A 22469-nucleotide genomic window follows, 5' to 3' on the forward strand; every position below is an offset into this window, starting at 1 on the left:
ATCATAAATCCTTTCTGATCTTCTATTGATGATGTCTGCTCTCCAAATATCACACTCTCATTTATTCTTCCAATCATGTTTGATCTCTAAAGACTCCTTAAGGCACTGCTCTTCCTCTCCTAATCCCTTCTTGTCTTCCTCCCTGCAGCTCCTACCATGACCAGATGTGCGGTCTGTGCGGCGACTACGACGGAAAACCTGACAACGACTTCACCAAACCAGATGGCGTCCAGGTCGGGAACGTGAATGACTTTGGGAACAGCTGGCAGACGGAGGAGGATGAGGACGACTCGTGAGTTCACGTGCCTCATCTCTCTCCATCGTAATCGCAGAATTTCTGGAATTCCTTCAGGCTCTGATAGAAAAGAGAGCATGTGAGCGAGCCACATGTGACGCTTTAATCTGTACACGGGCTCGCTGAGGAACGGCGTGACAGTCAAATATTTTATTCTAAGAGATCAGCGTGACACTTTGGCCTCAAAACAGGGATTTCCGCTTTATATGCAGCCATTCACCTCACCATCAGTGCATAAGAGCCTGTCAGTGCATCTGCATGCATCTCAGCCTGCATCTGTAGGTTAACCATCAGATATAGGGAGGCCACTACCTCAGGCCCTTGCTCTAAGGGGCCTCAAGGTATAGTCTTGATAAGTGTGCCTCACAAACAAGGTATACGCCTGAAATGATCTAAAGTGATTCAGACACGTATTGTCTGGCCCCAACATCAAGGTTCAAGACCCTCAAAAAGCCGCAAAATGTCTTAATATCAATCCAGTCCACTTCATTTATATAACAACATTATGTGCTGAAAATGTGTTCAATATCAATCTGATGGGCCTGCATGCAAAAGGGAAGAATTGAATATTTTATAAGATTCAAAGACATTTTTGGAAATAGAGAATGGTATGCTTTAATAAACTGTGATGACATCACCTTTAGAAAAAAGAATGGAAAATTTTATACACTTTGATGGCATAATTTCAGGAAGATGATAGAAAGTTTTTTAATCATCCTTTAAGGTTGAATGAATGGGATGTTTTATTAGCTTTGATGGCATCATCAGTCAACAGTCAACACAGTAGAAAGACTGTTGGTAAATACAGTTCTTATCATGGGGTGAAGTATGCAGAACTTTTTTTTTAACTTATCTTTTTTGGCTTAATGAAGGATTGTCTTCTTCTTCTCTTTCAGCTGTACTCCTGGCACCGGCCCCGGCCTTGACTGCGACCCCAGTGTAGAGGATGAGATGGCCAAACCAGACAAATGTGGCAAAATCAGTGATGTTAATGGGCCCTTCAGGTGAGAACCTGATCTGCAGAGATCCTCTTCTATTCCAGTACTTTGTCATTTTATGTTCTGTAACAAAACAACACAGGCAGGGAACGTAATCCCTTCTGAAAACTAAAGCACTGTAGATAGCAAACACGGATGTTTAAATGCTTGTAAAAAGACAGAGAACAAAGTATGAGAAAACAAGATAAATCGATATTTATCTTATAAAAACAAGCATTCCTTTGTACATGTGTGCAAGTCTTTATATTTTTCATTTTACCGACCTTCTCCACCTAAATGACCCCTCCCTTTAGTTATCAGCTCGTTTTATCCATCAGCTTGGGCGTTCCTGTGTCTGATAACACACTGTCATAAACACCAATCAGAGGGTGGAGCTGCTTCAGATAACAACAGCATTCACATCCTCGATTATTGGTCCAATTAAGAGATGACTTTACAACTGTACTAAACAAAGGTGTTTTATTTTGAAAGGGTCAGTGACTAAAGATCACACATGTCCATAAATAGCCCCAACATGGAGATTGTGTTATCTGTTTAGATTATCTGACTTCTTAATCTGGTTTCAGGTTCTGTTAAGCTCCTTGTTCTTGGAGTATCACATGGACCGGTGAACGTCCCAGACACACCTGGGCACACCTTTAATGATTCATACAGTTTGATAATAACAGGCTGAATAAAGTCTAAAAGACACTTAAAGAGAAAAGGTCCCTATTTTAACCATAAAAGGCTGCAGGGGTGTCTAAACTACGGTCCGTAGGCCAGCTGTGTTCTGTGGTCCATTCTTTACATCCTTCAACCCTGCATCTACAATACAAACATCAGAGCCAAGTACAACTGGTATTTTAAGGCTTAAATCACTTTTTAAAAAGTAAATATTTGAATTTTATGATCAGGTCTGATCTCTATTAAAAGATTCATGCAAAAAAAATCAGATTTAAAAAAAAAGTAAAGTATTCTTATTGATATATTTGTGTGGCATCCATTTTTGGCCACTTACACACATAATAATTTATTAAAATCTTTAATTTAAAAAATAGTAATGCAAGAAAAACAAAGGATTGCTCATTAGCATATTCAAGGCTGTGATAATCCCATTCAAGGAATTCCTAACTGGCATTTAAAGAGTTACATTTCGTAAAATCACTCAATATTTGATATTTATTATCAGGAAGTTTAAGTAAATTGCTTAAAATGTTGGGAAATTTTACTTTGAAAATATCAGGAGTTTTCATTGAAGTGTTAAGGAATTTGAATAATTTGGTGAATTTTCAAGTCTTTTCATTGAAATTTTGGAGGAAATTTGTTTGGAATCTTTCATTTTGCATATTCACAACATTATGGTATATCTGTTTTAAAGTTTTAAGGCATTTTAATTGACATCCGGGAATTATTTTATATTTTTCTATTTTGTTTAATCTGAACTTGGGGGAAGGGGAGTTGTTTAATTTTTTTGTATTTTGGGAAATGTATATCTTCATTTTTGGGAAGAGAGGTAGTGTCTTGGAAATATTAGGGAATATGTCTGGATATTACATATAATTTTCAGGATTTAAATCACAATTTACATGACAGTTTTGATGATTTTTTTAAATTGGGATGTTTGGGCTTCATGATAAAATTTCACTTTAACTTTGGAAAATATTTGAAAAAAGGTAGGGGTCTTTTATGGCCTACTTTAAGATAATATTAAATACAATTTTCACAGAAATTTTGGGGAATTTAGAATTTAAAGAAATTTGTGTTTATTTTGAAAAGGAAAATTTCCAAGAAATTCCTGTGCAAAGACCAGAAATTCTCCTCTAATTCAGGTAGTTTCTAATGTTTCTGGGGTGTACAAAATTTTTTCTGTGCTCTAAGAGAGTTCCAACATTCTATCGCATACTCACACATCATCTCAGTCCACTATCAAGCCCTATAGCTCCAACTCAGTTCCTCCTGCAGACTTCATTTTGGCTTTAAAAAGGAGACAAATTATTCAGCTATTTATGCTGGGCTCATTTTTTAAAATTTATTTTATTAATATTTTATTTATTTTCTTATTTTTTATCATTACTGTTAAAGTTTAATTATGATTTTTGGATCTCAGACTTTTATAATTCGTGTGTATGTGATAGAGTGTTTGGACTTTCTTAGTGAGATCAAAGCAGGAGAACCCCCTCATAGCAACAATGGGCAAAGCTAACAGGATTGGTCCATCCTCTTCCTGTTTTTCCTGTTGGTTCGTTCAGAGAAAAATTCAAAGAGCAGAAATACATTTAGAGCTCAGAGAAAGTTTTGTATGCCACAGAGGAAATGCAGAGTCCACCTGTATGAGAGCAGAATGGTTTGAAAAAAAAACTCTCTGAAGTGATGGACTGTCCTCCTGATTGGTTGTTTACTCTCTTTCAGGGACTGTATCTCAATCGTTGACCCAGAGCCCTTCTTCCAGAGTTGCGTGTTCGACATGTGTCAGTATAACGGCAATCAGAGCATTCTGTGTGACTCCCTGCAAGCGTACACCGACGCCTGTCAGAGCGCTGGTGCCAAAGTCCACCAATGGAGGAGTCCAGAATTCTGCCGTGAGTCTTTATTAGAGGGGTTTATCCCTGATATTTCATCTACAGTAATTCACGGCCGTGAAAATAACTTTGATTTACCAACTTTCCATGGCTTCTTTTCTCTAACAAACTCTCAGAACTCTTCTTAAAATTCAATTATAAGTTTAAAAGTTAAAAACAGGAGGATTCTTCATCCAGGGAGCTAAGATTGCTGACTTAACATCCCCATCTTAATCTTCCTCCCTCAGCGTTGACCTGCCCCCCTAACAGCTCATACTCACTCTGCGCGAGTTCTTGTCCGGAGACCTGTCTCGGTGTGGTTGGTCCACCCGGTTGTGAGGACGTTTGTGTTGAGGGGTGTGAGTGTAACCCCGGCTTCATCCTCAGTAATGACAGGTGTGTCTCCATTAAAGACTGTGGCTGTGTGGACGATAACGAATCCTACCACCCGGTGAGTCTGAACCACAACCACTGAGGACTTTATAAACCGAGCCTTTAGGAAGTCTTTACTTCATTATAATCTGTGTATATTATAATGTACCTGCTTGCTGTGTATAATAAAGGTGGTCTTGTGTTGGTTAGGTTGGTGATAACTGGTACTTGGAGGGCTGTAATCAGAAGTGTCAGTGTCACAGCGGAGGTCTGATCCAGTGTCAGGACAGCAGCTGTGCCCCAGCCACTGAGAGCTGCCAGCTACAAGACGGAGAGTATGAGTGTCTACCTGTGGGTACGTTTATAATCTAAAATTGTTAATTAGCTGCGCACACCTCTCAAAAAACAAAATCCATGGTGCGCCGGTAGTCGAGTGGTTAAGGCGCATGCCATATACGCAGGCGACCCGGGTTTGAATCTGGCCCGTGGCACTATTTCCTGCATGTCTCTCCCCACTCTCTCCCCTGTTTCCGACTCTATCCACTGTCCTATCAAATAAAGGCAAAAAGACCAAAAATAAATCTTTAAAAAAAAAAAAAAAAAAAAAAAAACACTTCTAGGACTTCTAGATCCAGAACTCTCAGGAGGGGCTATGTATCACTTCTGGACCGGGAACAACTGGGATCCACAGGAGGATGAATGGATAGATAGATGGATGGATGGATAAATGGCTGATTGGATCGATGAGTGGATGGATGGATGGATGGATGGACGGATATAAAAACACTATTATCACCATCATAAGGAGGACTTCCAGGTATATCATACTGGGACTCTATGGAGGGATTATATATCTCATCTACACTGAGAACACCTGGAGATCCCCAAAAGGAGCTGGAGAATGTCCCTCTGAATGGGGATGGATAGATAGATGGATCATTGTAAAACAGTTCTGTTTCATCAGGACTCTCTGGTCTAATCTGATCTTTAGACCCAATCATGTCTAATTTTTAGTCTCATTTATGATGGCCTAAATCACTGTCAAGTCTTAACTGAACTCCTCTTCCTCTCTACTTCAGGATCAGGTATCTGCTCGGTCTCTGGTGACCCTCATTACTCCACCTTCGACAAACGTACCCACCACTACATGGGCGCCTGTTCCTACACCCTCACCAAACCCTGTAATGAGTCCTCCGGCCTGCCGTACTTCACTGTGGACACCCAGAACGAGCACAGAGGGAGCAACAAGAAGGTGTCGTACGTCAGAGCGGTGGTGATCAACGTGAATGGAGCAACCATCATCCTTGGGAAGGGACGCAAAGTACAGGTACGGTGTTTGACAGAGGCTGGTACGCTGTCTGACAGATGCAGGTACAGCATCTGACAGATGCAGTCTCTCTCTCTGATATCCAGGTAAACGGCACTGCAGTCGTCCCTCCTGTCACCACCATCAGCGGGGTCAAAATCTACCTGAGTGGGAAGTTTGTGGTTCTGGAGACCTCGTTTGGTCTGAGGGTCCGTTTTGATGGAAACCACCATGCTGACGTCACCCTGCCAGATTCCTACAGCGGTCTGCTCTGTGGCTTGTGTGGTAAGAAACACTTGGTACTGTTTTTGAGCAAAGTTTTATCCTGAAGAATAAAACCCCCAGCCAACAGAGAGGTTTCCTCTTTCTACAGGAAATTTCAACGATGACCCCAAAGATGACAACCTGAAACCAGACAACACGCCGGCAGCAAACACCAACGAGCTGGGAGACAGCTGGCAGGTTCCCGACCCTCGTCCTGAGTAAGTCCCTGATACACATAAATACACAATAATTATTATGCTGTTGAGACAGCTTTATTTTAATGGCAGACTCTACCTTAAGATAAAATCTGGGATGTTACAAAACTTAACTTCATCAGGGAGTAAAATTAATTTCAAGGACTTTAAGTGTTTAAACAGTGATGGTTAAAACAAACAAATCTTTTTTTATTTTAATATATATATATTTTTTTCATTTTAGCTGCACAAACGGAGGAGGACAGGAGGACTGTGATGAAGATGTGGAGGAAGACGCCAAGAAACCGACCAGCTGTGGCATGATCACTGATCCTAATGGTAATGGATTTATGAGCTTTAAATATTCCCTTAAAGGAAATTTAGCTGGATAGGAATTTATTTTATTTAATTTTGATTGGATTGGATTTTTATCATATATTCTTTGAATTATTTTTAAATTAATTTATTCTTTTAATTATTCATTTTATTTATGTATATGTATTAATTCGTTGTATGTAATTATTGACACTGATTTATTTTACTTTCCTTTTTTCTATTTCAATTTTCAAATATTATTTTATTTATTTAAATTGTATTTTATAAGAATTAATTTTAATTACTCTAAAGTCCTTATTTTCACTTTGTTTTGATATTTGTTAATAAATTTGGTTTAATAATTTGGCTTTAGGTCTTAATATTCTCTCAATATGATCACAAAAATGAGTTTATAACAGGATACTGCAAAACTCATGTTTGACCACATGTTCTTAAATGATGCAATTTTTTTGGTAATTCAAAACAAGACATGTTGTACTATTGGGTATACTGGCTTCTATCAGTGCTGCCATTGTATGCTGATGATGTTTGATTTTACCACCATCACCTCAAAATTGAAATTCTAGTATCCTAACAACCCTACTTTACAAGAAACACAAAAAATGAGCTTAAGAAGAGCCCTTTATTGATTAATTAAAAAAATCTCCAGCAGTGCGATCTGAAAAAACTCGCTAAATGTCTTTGTTTGATACCTAAATGTTAAAAAATGATAAGAATGACAGTGACAATGCAGTAATCTGTTTCTGACTTTTAACTCTAGGTATCTTTAAGCCATGTCACGCCGTGGTTCCTCCAGAGTCATTCTTTGAAAACTGCGTGTACGACATGTGTGCGACAGGCGGGCAGCCTGTGGCACTGTGTCAGGCTATCGAGAGCTACGCTGACATGTGTGCCGCTGCAGGAGTGTCCATCGCCTGGAGGAACAACACCTTCTGTCGTAAGTTTCTGAGTGCAAACATGTCTGATTTGCTTTGCTTTCATAGTCCCATGATGTCTCATTACTACAGTATAAATAAAATCTCTAATGTTTTCTAATTTCCTCCAAACCTCTTACAGCACTGAAGTGCCCCCCCGGCAGCAGCTACTCCCACTGTGCCCCTGCCTGTCCTCAGCCCAGCTGTCAGAACCCCGCAGGAGAATCATGTGACCTGCCATGTGTGGAGGGGTGCGTCTGTAACCCTGGACTCATCCTCAGCGGAGACAAGTGTGTCCCACTAAGCGAGTGCGGCTGCACAGATGAGGACGGGAAGTACCGACCGGTCAGTCAGAGTTTAATCCTATAGACATGAAGGATATGATGAGTCCAGACAGGTGGTAACAACTGTCTCTGTGCTCACTCTAAGGTGGGAGACTCGTGGTTCTCAGAGACGGACTGCTCAGAGCGCTGCAGGTGTAACAGCAACAACAACGTCACCTGTGAGCCGTGGGTCTGCAGCCCCGCCCAGGAGTGTAAGGTGGTGGACGGCGTGCTGGACTGTCACTCTACAGGTAAATGCAGCAGGAACACAGCCAGATGATCAATTTACACATGCAGCATAAAGGTTGAGGTCAGACGGCACAGACTTTTGTCTGTTACAGTGGAGTTAGAGAGAGAGAAAGGAGAGAATGACCTGAAGGAAAGGAGCCACAGGTCAGATTTGACTCCAGGCCATCATGTCAAAGACAGCAGCCTCTGTGGGGGTCACAGTCATTACCCCTAGGCCTCTACTATTTTTAAACATTTCCTTTTTTTGGATTTGCAATGGCGGTCCATCGATGGCACATAATGTAGAGGTAGAGATGTTGGTGACTGTGTTTTACAGTTAACAAAAAAACAAAGAGAAATAAAAAACTGTTTGTTTTTCATCCTTTTTTTGTTTTGATCAAAAAAGGAAGATCAAACAATGGAAAAATGGTGATGGAACATTCTTTTTTTCCCTGTATTTGTGACCTGCTGTAGTAGTAAAAAAAGAATGTTACATCACCAGGGTTATTCTTTTATCTTCCTTTTTTTGTTCAGAACATAAAAGCAGTAAGATGTAAAACAGTTTTCATTTGATTCAGTTCTTTCTGAAAAACAAAAGACAAGAAATTAAAAACTTTTTTGTGTCATTTTTATAATTTGAATTTAATGAGAACTTCCAAGGACCATGGGTAGATTTTTTCCACAATTTCTTCATATCATAATTAAAACTTTAATTGTAAAACAGCTTGTTTCTTGATTTTGTATTAATAATATGAAATTATAGTTATGTTGGCTACAAAGAACACTGAACTGTGTTGTAGTCAGAGCTTCACAAACTTACTTCAAATTCAACTCATGCAAATTTGTGTACAGGAAAGGCTTGGCAGAAATTAAAAAATACAGGGGGAAAAAACAAATCAATTTTAAGACTAGATTGTAGTTACAACTTACAGGACGCCTACCTGACATTTTTCCCTATATTCACACTCAGGTAAAGGTGTATGTATGGTAGCTGGAGATCCTCACTACTACACCTTTGATGGAGTGATGCACACCTTCATGGGAACCTGCACGTACACTCTGGTGGAGGTAAGTAGTACAAATCTGCCATGTTTATGCCACTGATCCAGTTTTAAAGGTGCAGTGTGTAATATTTAGCCTAGTAGCATTTAGCAAAACAAGCTTGGTTAAAATGAAACATAACATTTATAAGTAGATTGATCTAAATTAGTGTTGACATCTGATAACACATTTTTTAAATTTATGTTTTAAATTAACTCAGAATAAGCCTTTTATTCATACATAGGGAGGGTCCCCTCCAAGGACGCTGCTATCTTGGATTTTTGCATTTTGCCTGTTTCTATGGCACCATAGAAGGAACCAAATAACAGTTAAGCATGTATTGATTTTTAAACTTAACTGGTTCCCACAGTTATCACCAGAGAAATGAGCATCACATTTCAGAATTGACTGTGAGATGTTGATAGTCCCAATTTTACACACTGCACCTTTAATCAACATATTACAAGGAGAGGTGAGAAATATGAGCCAATGATAAGGACTTTCTTTTTTTTTTTTTTTTTTTTTTTTTACATAAAAAGTAAAATCATCTTTTCTCTCCAGGTGTGTAACACCACCCAGGTCACTGACTTCACTGTTGTGGCTAAAAATGAAGAGCGTGGCCAGCCAGAGGCCTCGTACGTCCGCTCAGCTAAGATCTACCTGCCTGGTGATCAGGTAGTGGAGCTTCAGAAGGGCCGCAGAGTTCTGGTAAAGATCAGGTTTGATGGATTTAGACCACTTGATTAGGATTAGGCCAAAGTGTTTTGATAAATGTGTTCTCTTTGCTCCCAGCTGAATGGACGTCGAGTTAAGACCCCGGTCACCATTGATATAGCTGGCGCTAAGGTCATCACCAGCGGCTCATACAGTCTGTTGGACACCAACTTCGGCCTGCAGGTGAAGTTTGATGGAGTCCATCACCTGGAGATCACTGTGCCTGGAGAATACTTCAACAAGGTACCGACTATAAAATTAAATGTTTTTATTGATTAGAAACACGCTAGAGCCTGTACTAACCTCCCTCTCTATCCAGCTGTGTGGCATGTGTGGAAACTACAACCACAACTCTAACGACGATAACCTGAAGCCCGACAAGCAGCCAGCGAAGGATGCCATTGAGCTGGGAAACAGCTGGAAGGCAGAGGGAGACAGTGATCCTGGGTCAGTCCATTACTCTGGTTTCATTCATAATAATCACAATATTAAATCAAATATAACAAATAAATTTTCAAGTACAAAATACAGACAAGGATGTATACCTTTATTGTCTCCAAGAGGCTACTAGAAACAGCTTATTATCTGATATAGCCATTTCATAATAAAGGCATCCAAACAACATAACGCCTGAGCAAATTTACTATGGAAAAACAGACAGAAATAAAGTGTTTGTCATTGAATTATATTAGCGTAAGTGAAGCTCCTACCAGCAGGAAGTGTAGTTCTGTAGTTTTTTAAAATCAAAATGCATCATCAATAAATCTTGAATCGTTCAATCACCTTCCTCCTGTAGCTGTCAGCCCGATGAGCGCCCTGACGTCCATCCTGACTGCACCCCAGAGGAAGAGGCTCAGTTTGAGGCTCAGTGCAGCGCCATCCTCCTCTCTGATGCCTTTAAGCCCTGTCACTCTCTGGTGCCCCCTGAGGCCTTCCTGGGTAACTGCATATATGATATGTGTGAGTATGACGGCATGCAGGCCACACTGTGTGACAACGTGGAGGCGTACGCTCAAGCCTGCCAGAGCGCAGGAGTGACGGTCAGCTGGAGGACCAGCACCTTCTGTCGTAAGTCCCCACCAAAATAAAAGCCCTTGTTAATAATAACCGCAATTTCATCCCTGCTTGACATTTGTTTTTTCTGCTTTGCCCCCCTCAGCTCTGCCCTGCCCCCCTAACAGTCACTACTCAGACTGCACTGCCCCCTGTCCCCCCACCTGCTCAGACCTGTTCCCCATCTTCTGCCACCTTCCTCCCAGCGCCTGCGTGGAGGGCTGTCAGTGCGACGCCGGGCACGTGCTCAGTGACAACAAGTGTGTTCCACTGGACCGCTGTGGCTGTCTGCATGACGACGAGTACCATGACGTGAGTCTAAAGACAATAAAGGTCCTAACATGAGCTGAGGGAACAAACAGGAAGTCTAATGAAACCCTAATGTTTTCAGGTGGGAGACTCGTGGCTGACGGATAAATGCGCTGAGAAGTGTACCTGTCAGCAGGGAGGAAAAGTCACCTGTAACGATCACAACTGCAACCCCAACACGGTTTGTTCCCTGGATAATGACGGAGAGCTGTACTGCAAACCAACCCGTGAGTTTAACAACACCAACATCAGCTTTTTAGACGTCAACGCCAAGGTCAGACCAAAGATTCAAAATACATTCATTTCAATACATTCAATACAATTCATTTTCAGGTGTGTTTTGTTTTCCAAAAGAAACTTTAAATGAAATTTTGTTCATTTTTCATGGTCAGTGTGTTTACAAAAAACAGATTTTTAATATTAAATATGAAATCCAAAGTCAATAAAAACAAGCTGTGTTCTTATCAAAAAGGAAGATCAACAAACAGAACACTGGTGATGTAACATTCTTTTTTCCTGTATGTGTGACCTGCTGATGGTGTTTTAGAAAAAAATAACATTACATCACCAGTGTTACATTTTTAGAAAACAAGAAAATCCCAGAAAACAAATAACTACTGTCCATTTTTAAGCCTTCTGAAAGAGCCAAGTGCAGTTTTTATTTTTTATTTTACCATGTTTTGTTTTCCTATTTTTAACCAATAAATGAGAAACAGCTCCTTCTATAAATTTGAATTTCCCCTTTCAATTAAAAATCCATTGACCATAGAATACATTGATGTATTATCAACAGCCCCCATGGTGAAACAGTCTCAGTAGACACTGTTTGCTCTACTCGTTCGAGGCAACACCAGATCTTGTAAAAAAAAAAAAAAAAAAAACTTCTTCAGGTATAACAAAAAAAAAAAATCAACCAAAGATGGGATATCTCCAGCCACCAGCTCATGGCAACAATTCTGTTCTCCTGGGTTTTCTGTTGAAGCGCTGTGGTTTTTAAGGTTTTGACAAGAAATGAATGTTTATAGCTAATAAAACCTAATCCAGACCACAGATTCACAATGAAACTGTTTTAGATTGTCACAGGAGTCACTTCTGTGTGAACTGAGCTGTGGCTGCTCAGGTCAGAACAGTTGATGGTGTTTCCTATGATTCAGTTTTTCAAATAGCAAACAGCTTGTTTTAGGATGTTGCAAGCAGATAAATGGAAATCTTAATTAATCATAGTTAATAAAGTGTACAACAGAGCAAAAAAACAAAATAAAGAAAAGATTGACAGCATCATAAGAAGAAAAATATATTTTCAATATAATATACTCTACAAAAAATCCTGTCCCCTCCATCAGCAGCACACAGTGCAATACGAGCCAACTCATGACAAATTCAAGGCTAAATTAGCTGAATAGCTAAATTTGTTAGTAAAAGTATTATTCTCATCAGATATTATAGTCTTTATGAGATTCAATATGCAAAGCAATTTAAGTTTATTATGTTTTAGGAAATTGCACTAATATAGAAGTTTGAAATAGAAATTTGCAGTAAAAAAACAACAGAAAGAGAGGAGTCTCAGCCGCGGTCTACAACAGTTGCAGTGGTGTGAACTGAATTAATATTGTGAGTTTTAACCTGTCTCTTAATCTTTGGTCTGAACTGAGCTTTACACTTTATCAATTTTAACCTTTAATATGCACCTAAAACTAGTTTAAAAAGATTTTATTTCTCTGTTTAATGATTTGATGTTCTCTATCCTGTTTATTAGAGTTCAAGCGCTGCACAATCTCTGGGGATCCTCACTACCGAACCTTCGATGGCTTCACTCATCACTACCAGGGTCCATACACATACGTCCTGGCTCAGGGTCACAATGTGGAGAACGTTAACCTGGAGATGTTCAAGGTGAGAGGGAAGAACATCCGCCGTGGGGGGAACCGCCGAGTGTCCTTCCTGGATCAGATGTTCATCACCGTGTACGGCATGGATGTTCGATTCCTGCAGAAGAGGACTGTCCTGGTCAGTTCATTCTCGCTCTTTATCCTTTAAAGCCTTGTGTTTATTTTCGGATGTTTCTCAGTGTTAACTAAAGAGTTCTGTTCTTGTCTTCAGGTGAATGGCGAGCGTGTTTCTCCGCCCCTAACCCCGGTGAATGGTCTGACCATCACAATGAACTCCCAGCAGATTCAGCTGACCACCGACTTCGGGCTCACCGTGCGCTTTGATGGAAAGAGCAGAGGAGGTGAGAAGAAAGCTCTCCCAAATTCGTTTAACCCTTCGGCCTCTGGGAAAAATATCATAAATTTACATGAAAACCAGAGGAATACTCAAGGTTAACTCTGCATTCAAGAGACTTTTGTAATGAATGTGTATGTGATAGAATGTTGGGACTGTCTCAGTGAGATCAAAGCAAATTTCTCCTGGAGAACAGCAACAATGGGCAGAGCTAACATGATTGGTCCATCTTCCACCTGTTTCCTATTGGCTGATTCATCAGAGCAGAAATACATTTAGAGCTCAGAGAAAGTTCCGTACGCCACAGAAAAATCAGAGTGTCAGTTTGAAAATCTAGGAACAAGGAGGCAGTTTACAGAACAAAGGTCGGTTTGAATGTAAAGACTGAAGAAAATCTGAGCACAAAACTAATTAGTCATAATCTTATAACATTAAAATGTGCTCTGAGTTTTGCAACACTAATGACTCTATTATTGGGGTTTAAATATCCCTGAACATGTGGACTACAAGTTAAATAATTACAAGTATGTTTCTCAAGATTTAAGTGATAATTTCCAATAAAAATCCTGATGTTTGTGTTTCAGAGATCGTCCTGCCTAGCACATACACCAACCAGGTCCGAGGTCTGTGTGGCAACTACGACGGGCTGACCAAGAATGAATACATGAAGCCAGATGGTGTCGTGGTCAGAAATCTGAACACGTTTGGAGACAGCTGGAGGGACACAGACCGCCAGGCGGATGGCATGAGGAGCTTCGACCTCCCTCAAACTGTCCACGTCCACAAGTAGGAAACACTTCCACAGAAAACTGTAGCATTGTTCTTTAATTCTAAGACTGAATTACTCACTGGTATTGGTCTTTTTTGTGCATAGGCGTGACGTAGAGACGGATCCAGACTCAGGCTTTGAGACGCCAGACTGCTCTCAGTCCCAGCTCAGCAAGTACATGAGTGTGTCTCAGTGCGGCGCTCTGTCCGACCCCGTTGGCGTCTTCTCACGCTGCCACCAGTTGCTACCTCCACAGCCCTTCCAGGAGTGAGTCCACGCCACTTGGATGTGTGTTACTGTGCTGATTTTAGTTTGTAGAGTCTAACAGGAAGTGTTTTTTGGGGATTTCAGTGACTGCGTGTTCGACTTGTGTGCGGAGCAAGGCAGCGCAGAGCTGCGATGTACCAGCTATGAGGCCTACGTTACTCTCTGTCAGGAGCAGGGCATCAACCTGGGAGCCTGGAGGAGACAGCTGGGCTGTGGTGAGACACTCTGACCTAGAAGTACATGTATACAACTGGGAAAATGTCATATAAAATTGAATGAAACCCACTGATTGTTTTCAAAGTAATCAGAAGTTAATACTTACAAGTAGTGTCAAGAAAATGTCACCTCTCTACAAGATCAGTGGATTTAGGTTTAGGTTGTTTGTAGTGAAGAACTCCAGATGGAGACAGGAAGTAAATCTGCAGAAGTGCTGTCAAAACACCAATGTGCTGTCCTGTTTACAGCTCCAACAACATGTCAAATAGAAAATGCAAACTGCCCGTCCAGCCTCACTGGTTGTGATGGGAAATCTGTCTCTTTTTAGAGGTCTGGATCATCTGGCTCAGACCAGTAATAAGAGCTGGTCTTTAGGCTTCCAAACAGCTCTTCTTTTGCTACCAGTTTGACTTTTAAAATGTGTATCAGAAAACAACAAAAATGAAGAAAGGAAACTGGCTCTCAAGCAAAAGCCATCTCCTGGTGTTCATGTAAGAACCAGAGCCAGCAAGTAGAACAGACTGGTTCATGAACGACAAATCATTACTTGGTCTTCTATACAGATAGACTAACAATATTTCCCTTAAGTTGAGTGCCCTTTGTTAGTACATTTCAGAAAAGTGGGAGGAACCACGGAGGAGCCCTCCAAAACTTTAGCCTATTATTTGGCAAAAATGGAGAATGGAGGGAAATTACCTAAAAATGGAGAGAAAATTGCCCAAGAATGGAAGTAAAATATAACCTTACAAAGCAGATGGAAACGCCTAAATCCATGTTTCTCACTGGTGAATCTGTCTTGAAAAGCTCCCGTCTAAACTGTTTCGGCCCGGGCCAGAAAGTGACAGGACCAATCAGTGTGGAGGGGCAACTTTACTGGCGCGACAGAGTCGTGATGTAAGCAAGTAGCGACAAGAGGCCAGTGCAATTATTGAGGAAGACATAAGCGTGGATGCTGTCAGCGCCAGTTTTATCGGAACTTGACGACATGTCTTTGTTAAAGAAGAACAAAGCACTGCATTGTTTCTTTGTTTGTTTTTTCAAAAACGACAAAAGTCGTGGACTGACATGTCTACAGTCACCATGGTTCGCAGCGTTATGCAGTTCTCTATGGAATTTACTCCTCAGTAGTGATGCACCTCTGTAACGGTTACATTACGAGTTTTGTTGCTCTGATTGGCCCATAAAGATATGACGGACAGAACGTTCATCCAGTTACCCTCCAAGTGTTTTTTCAAAGGCTCCACCCTTTCCCAAACACTGTCTATGCAAAGTTTTCCAGGCGTGTCAGGTCAGGTAAAATAGCCCAAAATGACGGTGATCCAGATCAGTCCCAAAATCTAATCAGTTCTTCCTTATGCCATTTCTGACATTTCCTGAAAATTTCATCAAAATCGGTCCACAACTTTTTGAGTTATGTTGCTAACAAACTAACTAACAAACTTACAAACTAAGAAACCCACCCGATCACATAACCTCCTCGGCAGAGGTAAATAAAGAGACACAATAGCCAAAACATGGAGGTAAAATAGCTCAAAAATAGAGTGACAATAGCCACAATATGGAGGTAAAATAGCCCTAAATGGAGAGAAAATAGCCCAAATTTAGAGGGAGAACAGCACATATGTGGAGGAAAAATACGCAAAACATGGAGGAAAAATAGCCCTAAAGTGAGGGGGAAATATGAATGAATGAAGCCCTTAAATAGAGAGGGAGAAAGTTAAAAATCAGGGGGGGAGCCCTAAAATAGAGGAGTGAAAAACAACTAAAATTGAGGGAAATAAAACAAAATGGAGGTAGAAAAGCCCTAAAATGGAGGGAAAAATGTCCTCAGGTAAAAAGGCCAAAAATGGAGTAAATACAGCCCTCAAATAAAGTGGTAAAGAGCACAAAAATGGAGGGATGAAGCCCTCAGCTTCACCATCATTCTGCCCTTTGATGATGTCACCTTTGAAGTTTTAATTTTCTTTGGAAAGATGATGTCATCAAAGCTTTCAGAACAGTTTGTTCCTGATTTTTCCATTCAGGCCAGTCTATCCTACCAGTGTTCATTCCAGTCTAACCAGTTATCCAGGAGGTTTATTGTCTAAATAGTATTTTATCATGTCCTTTAAAAGCATGTTGATCAAATGAGTGCTTTTTATGAAATATTGACCTGTCATTGGCCCTGAATTTTATTTGGATCTACTTTTAGACCTTTCTGTCCTCCAGAGGACTTATTAAAGAAATTGACCTTTAAAACCAGACCATTTTAAGGTTTCTTTCTCTGTTTCTCCCCATCAGTCCTCACCTGTGGCGCCAACAGCTCCTATACCTCCTGTATGACTTCATGCCCCGCCTCCTGTTCTAACCTGGCGGCGCCCTCTGAGTGTGAGGAGGTTTACTGTGCTGAGGGATGTAAATGTGATGCTGGTTTCGTGATGAGCGAGGGCGCCTGTGTGCCGTACACCCAGTGTGGCTGTACATTCAACGACAGATACTATCCTGTAAGAGACGGCGCTCTGATAACCATGTGACAGTGATGTCATGTGACCTCCTTCTAACCCTCTCTGTCTCCATCCTGTAGCTGAGTGAGAAGTTTGTGACAGAGGATTGTTCTCAGGCCTGTGAATGCACCCCCACTGGGGTCACCTGCCAACCAAAGGGCTGTGATAAAGGATTTGTCTGCGCCATCTATGAGTTCAAACGAGACTGCTACAGAGGTATCAATCAATCAGTCAATACATTAATCAATTCTCAGTATTTGATTTTACTCAGAGGTTGATGGTCTTTGGTTCGTTGTGTTCAACAGCCACCAGTAAAACTGTACTCAATTCCTCTAACAGTGAGGCAGAGCAAGTTTAGAATTATCAGTCAGCTGATTTTGGTATCTTCTCTTGCAGAGAGTCCGTGTCTCAGTCACCCCTGTCAGAACGGAGGAACCTGCAAGGAGGGCACCAACAACACCTACACCTGTGACTGCACCGACGGCTTTGAGGGCGACTACTGTGAGGTGGAGATCATCCCACCCCCCGACAACGGTAAGACTTGCTCCGTCACTCTAGAAAAATGTGATAGTAGAGCCTCCATGTTTGTTTGACTGTTAAGATTTACTAAAACATTCAGCTTGAGAAATCAGACCTGAAACATGAAATATCAGAGATAAATTCCTGTTTGATGTTCAAATATGTATTTCAGAGGAGAAATGGATCATCCTGATCGCGGTCCTCGTCTCCGTTGTGGCCATCATCGTCATTGTGACGACAATTGTCTGTGTGTGCAAGAAATCCAAGTAAGTGTGAACCTGAGGAACGTCAGAGTATCTGTCTGTAGATTTGTGTCTGTCCGTGTCTGCTTCTACGACTGCTGAGTGACATCTGCAGAAATTCATGATCCATCCCTGAGCCCACTGCAGCGTTCAGAGCAGACTGAGCAAACAATCGGTTAAAGTCAGAGGGAATCAACGGGGGAATGATGAGGGAAAAAAACGAGTTCATGTCCACCACTGTGTTTGAGAGCTGTAGAAGTATAAAACACCCAGTTGGTGATGCTTCCGAGTAGTGCTGCACAGTTTGGTAATAATGTGTGTTTGCTATAATACTGATAATACTGTAGTTAAAATCTAATCCATAAAATGCATCATATGTCGACATGATTGGTTATCAATAAAAATGCAGAGAAAAATTATAGTTTAGAAGAACACAAAACATTCAAATATTAAGTAGCATAAAAAATACAAAACTTGAAGTTTTTCGAGAACTGCTTTATAAATAACTAAACACTAAAAAATAAAGTTTTCCCATTTTTGGAAATAAAGGTACTCCTACAAAGGTCAGTTGTGGCTCTATTGTAAACTTAAAGGCAGCCCGCAGACATTTTAGTGAGCATTTACAGTAGTTGTAATACTAAGATAATAACATTCTTTTATGGTATTGTGAATTTGCACAGCCTGACATCGGGATTGCAGTTTTGAGGTTTTGATTTCCAAAAAGACATTAAAAGTTTTTCATGTTTTCTTTTTCATGTTTGAGTCAAAAAATGAAGCTCAAAGAACAGAAAACTTGTGATCTAACATTCTTATTTTTCCAGTGAGTCACACAAATGGAAACAAGAATGTTACATTACCAGGGCTCTGCTCTCTGATCTTACTTCTTTGGTCAGAACATAAAAACAGTAAGATGTAAAACAGTTTCTCGTCTTATTCAATTCCTTTTGAAAAACAAAAAACAAGAAATTTTTTTTTTTTTTTGAGAACAGCAAGATGAAAAATGAAATGCTTTTGATTTATTCACTGATTTTTAGGGGAATAAATCAGAAACAACAAAAACAAAAAACAAAAATGGAAAATGAAAATCAAGAAATCAATAAATTGGAAAACTGAAAACAGTCTGCTTTTCATTTTTTTGTTTCAAGATTCTCAGGAAATTAACAATTAACTGTTTTTCCTTTTCTATTTCTCTTTTTGTTTCCCAAAAACAACTGAAGGACTAAAAAACAGTTTTTATTCATTTATTTTTGTATTCCAACCAAAAAAGAAAGATCAAAGAACGGAACATTGGTGATGTAGTATTATTTTTTTCACAACACCTGCAATGGGTCACTGATAAAAGAAAAAAGGAATGTTGTGTTACTACTGTTACATTCTTTGATCTTTCTTTTATTTAACAAAACAAAAACAACTATTTGTTAATGAAATGCTTCTAATTCTTTAATTTATTCTTGAATAACAAAACAAAACATTTATTTTTGTATTCTGTTTTTGTTTTTCAATTTAATATCAAAGTGCAAGTTTTCCATGTTTGGCTTTCCATTTGTTAAAATGGTAATTAGGAAACAGCTTGTCTAGTAGTTTTGGATTTCTCTTTTCAAACTATAATTTGGTTGGCTGTAGCTTCAGATAGCCTTGGGCGATGTAATGTGAAGTCAGAGAATAACTGTGACTCATCACTGTAAACGGCACGAAACATGAATTAGGTACAGCAACAGAACAGCAGCTTGCTTTCATATGTGTCAGTCTTAGACAGAATATGCAGCCTTTACGATCAACAACACACCCTGTTATAAACGAAGAAATTCTCTGGTTTTGAAACTGCTGGAAATATTTGAGTCAGTGTCAGTTAATGTCAGAACTCAAGAAATACATTGAACACAGATGAAGTCAATCTTTTAATAATGTAGACATTTTAGAGCAAATAATCAACATATTGAACCGCTAAATTGGAGTAAAATCAGTTTATTTTGGGTTCATAGCCCATACCCAGTTTTCAGCTTGTACTCAGTGTCATTCAGTGAAACTGTGGCATCGATCCTCGCCATCAGCTCGTTATATTGCTCTGTCTTTGCTCTGAACCTGCGATGAGGAGGTTGAGGATGTGATCAGATAACAGAAGGTGTCATTTTCATTGCAGGTCAAAAGCTTATGTTATTCAGCAGTCATATGCTCATAGGTGAGACAAAATTAAAATCCTCGCCGTGATTGGGAATCAGTGGTGTGAGGCCTGGGAGAGGGGCAGGGTGATTCCAAATCTGTCTGTCATCTCCGCCATACGGCCATGTGGTCAGAATTGTGGTCAAGTTCCTGTTTTAACCTCTGTCTTTCTCTCCGCAGGAAGAAGAAGATGAAGAAGGGTGATAAGAAAAACATCAGCATGAAATCAACGTCGAGTAAGAAAGATCATCTTTTCAGACTAAAACTCAGATTTATGATCATAATTTCAGAATAAAACACAGATTGATAGATTATCATTTCAGAATAAAACCCAGATTGAAAGATTATCATTTCAGAATAAAACCTACATTTATAAAATGCATTCCAGACTAAAACTCAGCTTTAAAAATTATTATTTCAGACTAAAACTCAGATTTAAAAATTTTTAAAAAAAGATTTACTGGTTATCATTTCAGAATAAACTCAGATTTATGGATTATCATTTTAGAATAAAACTCAGATTTACAATTATCATTTCAGACTAAAACTCAGATTTAGAAATTATCATTTCAGACTAAAACTAAGATTTATAAATCATCATTTCAGACTTAAACTCAGATTTATGTTTTATCATTTCAGAATAAAACTCAGATTTTAAGATTACCATTTCAGAAAAAAACTCAGACTTTTGGGTTATAATTTCAGACTAAAACATAAATTTATAAATTGGCAGTTGTTGAAAAGATGTCTTAAAGATGTCTTTGGTCAGCGTTGGGAGTTCTGAAACAGTTTTAAACTTTTTCAACATCTATTCAAAGACGTCGATTCAGCATCGTACTGAGACAAGAGTCTGTGTGGAAGTCTGACGTTCACATCATAAATTAAATAAGCACATTTGATAACTTGTTACTATCCATCAGATAGAAGCTAACGTTAGCATTCAGATATGTTTGAAAACAGTAGTAGTAAGACATAATTAATTTGTATATATCTAGTACTTTCCAACCAAAACAAAGCCATTTGCCTGATTTCATAAAATTGTATATCTTGACCATTTCCTCTCATCTTCAGGTGTTCCTTATAAAAATGTGGATGATGAGCGAAGGGACAAAACTACCGGAATGTGAAGATAAAGCACTATCATCTGAGGAAACAAGGACCTGTTAAAGATGAAGACAGTAGTTTATTTTTGAGATTGTGAATATTGTTGTTTTTGTTTTTTTGCTGTTTAACTTATGCTTTGAATGTAATTTTGAGTTCAATGTGAACATTTAATCAAAAGAACAAACATCTCTGAAAATGTATTTCTGTATTTTTGGAATTAAATACTTGTTAAAAAAAGTTACAGTGAGTTTTTGTCCTAAAAGGAACTAACAGGAGTCAGAGGGAAAAATAATGACTGCAGACCTGTAGAGACTTATTTGACTTCACATTTTTAATTTCTGCATCAAAGAACAGCTATGCTGGATTTTAAAGGAGCATAAAGCACAGTATCATCTGTGTAACAATGAAATACACTTCTGATCAAAATTTTAAGACCAGTTGAAAAATTGCAAGAATTTGTATTTTGCACTGTTGGATCTTAAGAAGTTTCTAAGTAGAGCTTCAAAATGCAAAAAGAAGAAGTGGGAGTGAGACAAAACAACTGAGTAAACAATTTATTGGAAAGAGCAATTAAACTGAAATAGGCTGTTCATCAGCAACTTTATTCTTTATTTTGAAAGGAGGTGTTAACAAACACTACATTTTCAAACTAGAAAAGCACTCAAAGAGCGCAGAACTCCACCATAAGCCCTACCTCCCAATAGTGAAGAATCCTTTAAAAACATTCCTGGATTCAAACGGTGATCCGGATGCCTCCCAAAATTCGCCAATTACTCCCTCCCCTGTGGGGTGGAGACACAGTGAGGCAAAGCATTGGCTTCGCTACATGTGGACTGTCATGGCGGAACCACCCATGGTCTCACCGGACGACTGAAAGTCATGGCAGAGGGTGGATATTCCTCTATTCCTCCCAGCACTGTGAGTATGCTCACTACAGTTCGCTGTCTTTCTCTGTTATGCTTCGACTTGTCTCCTCAACTGGGCATGTGTCTTTCAAACTCTATAAATTCCAAAACTTTGAATAAGTTATTCATGTCCACCATCTCCTGGTGTAAAGTGGTAACAGCACAGACCTCGGCCATTAGCCCCATCTCCCAATAGTACAGAATCCTTTAAAAAATTCCTGGATCAAGACGGTGATCCGGGTCACTCCCAAAATCTAATCAGTTCTTCCTTATGCCATTTCTGATATTTCCTGAAAATTTCATGAAAATCCATCCATGACTTTTTGAGTTATGTTGCTAACAAACAAACGAACAAACAATCGAACAAACCCACCCAATCACATAACCTCTTTTGCGGAGTTAATTAATACAACAAATTTGAACTGGCTAACCAGGTAGTCACCTGTAGTGTTTAATAACAAATATTACTTTTCTTTATGTTTATTAATGCCTTAATAGTTTAACATTTTAACTCGAGGCTCTATGGGAATTATCTCACTTTTGTCAACAACCTCTAGTGGCCACTAGATGAACTGCAGCATCTGGAACTTGGTGTTTTTGGTAATTTGTTGAAAAAAATGCAAACATTGGTGCTGGCATGGCAAAAATAATTCAGAAATCTTGAATTATTCAAATATCAGCACAGCCTCCTGGACAT

General features: G+C 39.4%; 1 protein-coding gene across 1 annotated transcript in view; it reads left to right on the forward strand.

Moving 5' to 3' along the window:
* Positions 1-20397, forward strand: part of zanl (zonadhesin, like) — a 70638-nt gene extending 50241 nt beyond the window's left edge. The window contains 29 exon segments of the mRNA XM_041780108.1: positions 149-292; positions 1192-1299; positions 3682-3851; positions 4079-4281; positions 4413-4557; positions 5282-5529; positions 5616-5793; positions 5882-5990; positions 6211-6305; positions 7063-7239; positions 7359-7561; positions 7646-7790; positions 8738-8835; positions 9370-9516; positions 9601-9765; positions 9842-9969; positions 10319-10590; positions 10682-10887; positions 10967-11111; positions 12641-12891; positions 12985-13114; positions 13692-13893; positions 13982-14143; positions 14228-14358; positions 16640-16842; positions 16923-17058; positions 17239-17376; positions 17534-17627; positions 19944-20397. Coding sequence (XP_041636042.1) covers positions 149-292; positions 1192-1299; positions 3682-3851; positions 4079-4281; positions 4413-4557; positions 5282-5529; positions 5616-5793; positions 5882-5990; positions 6211-6305; positions 7063-7239; positions 7359-7561; positions 7646-7790; positions 8738-8835; positions 9370-9516; positions 9601-9765; positions 9842-9969; positions 10319-10590; positions 10682-10887; positions 10967-11111; positions 12641-12891; positions 12985-13114; positions 13692-13893; positions 13982-14143; positions 14228-14358; positions 16640-16842; positions 16923-17058; positions 17239-17376; positions 17534-17627; positions 19944-20058 — 4648 coding nt within the window. The 3' untranslated portion in view covers positions 20059-20397.
* Positions 20398-22469: the final 2072 nt, after the last annotated feature.

The sequence above is a fragment of the Cheilinus undulatus genome, linkage group 22 (assembly GCF_018320785.1).
Source record: "Cheilinus undulatus linkage group 22, ASM1832078v1, whole genome shotgun sequence".
Lineage (NCBI taxonomy): Eukaryota > Metazoa > Chordata > Actinopteri > Labriformes > Labridae > Cheilinus > Cheilinus undulatus.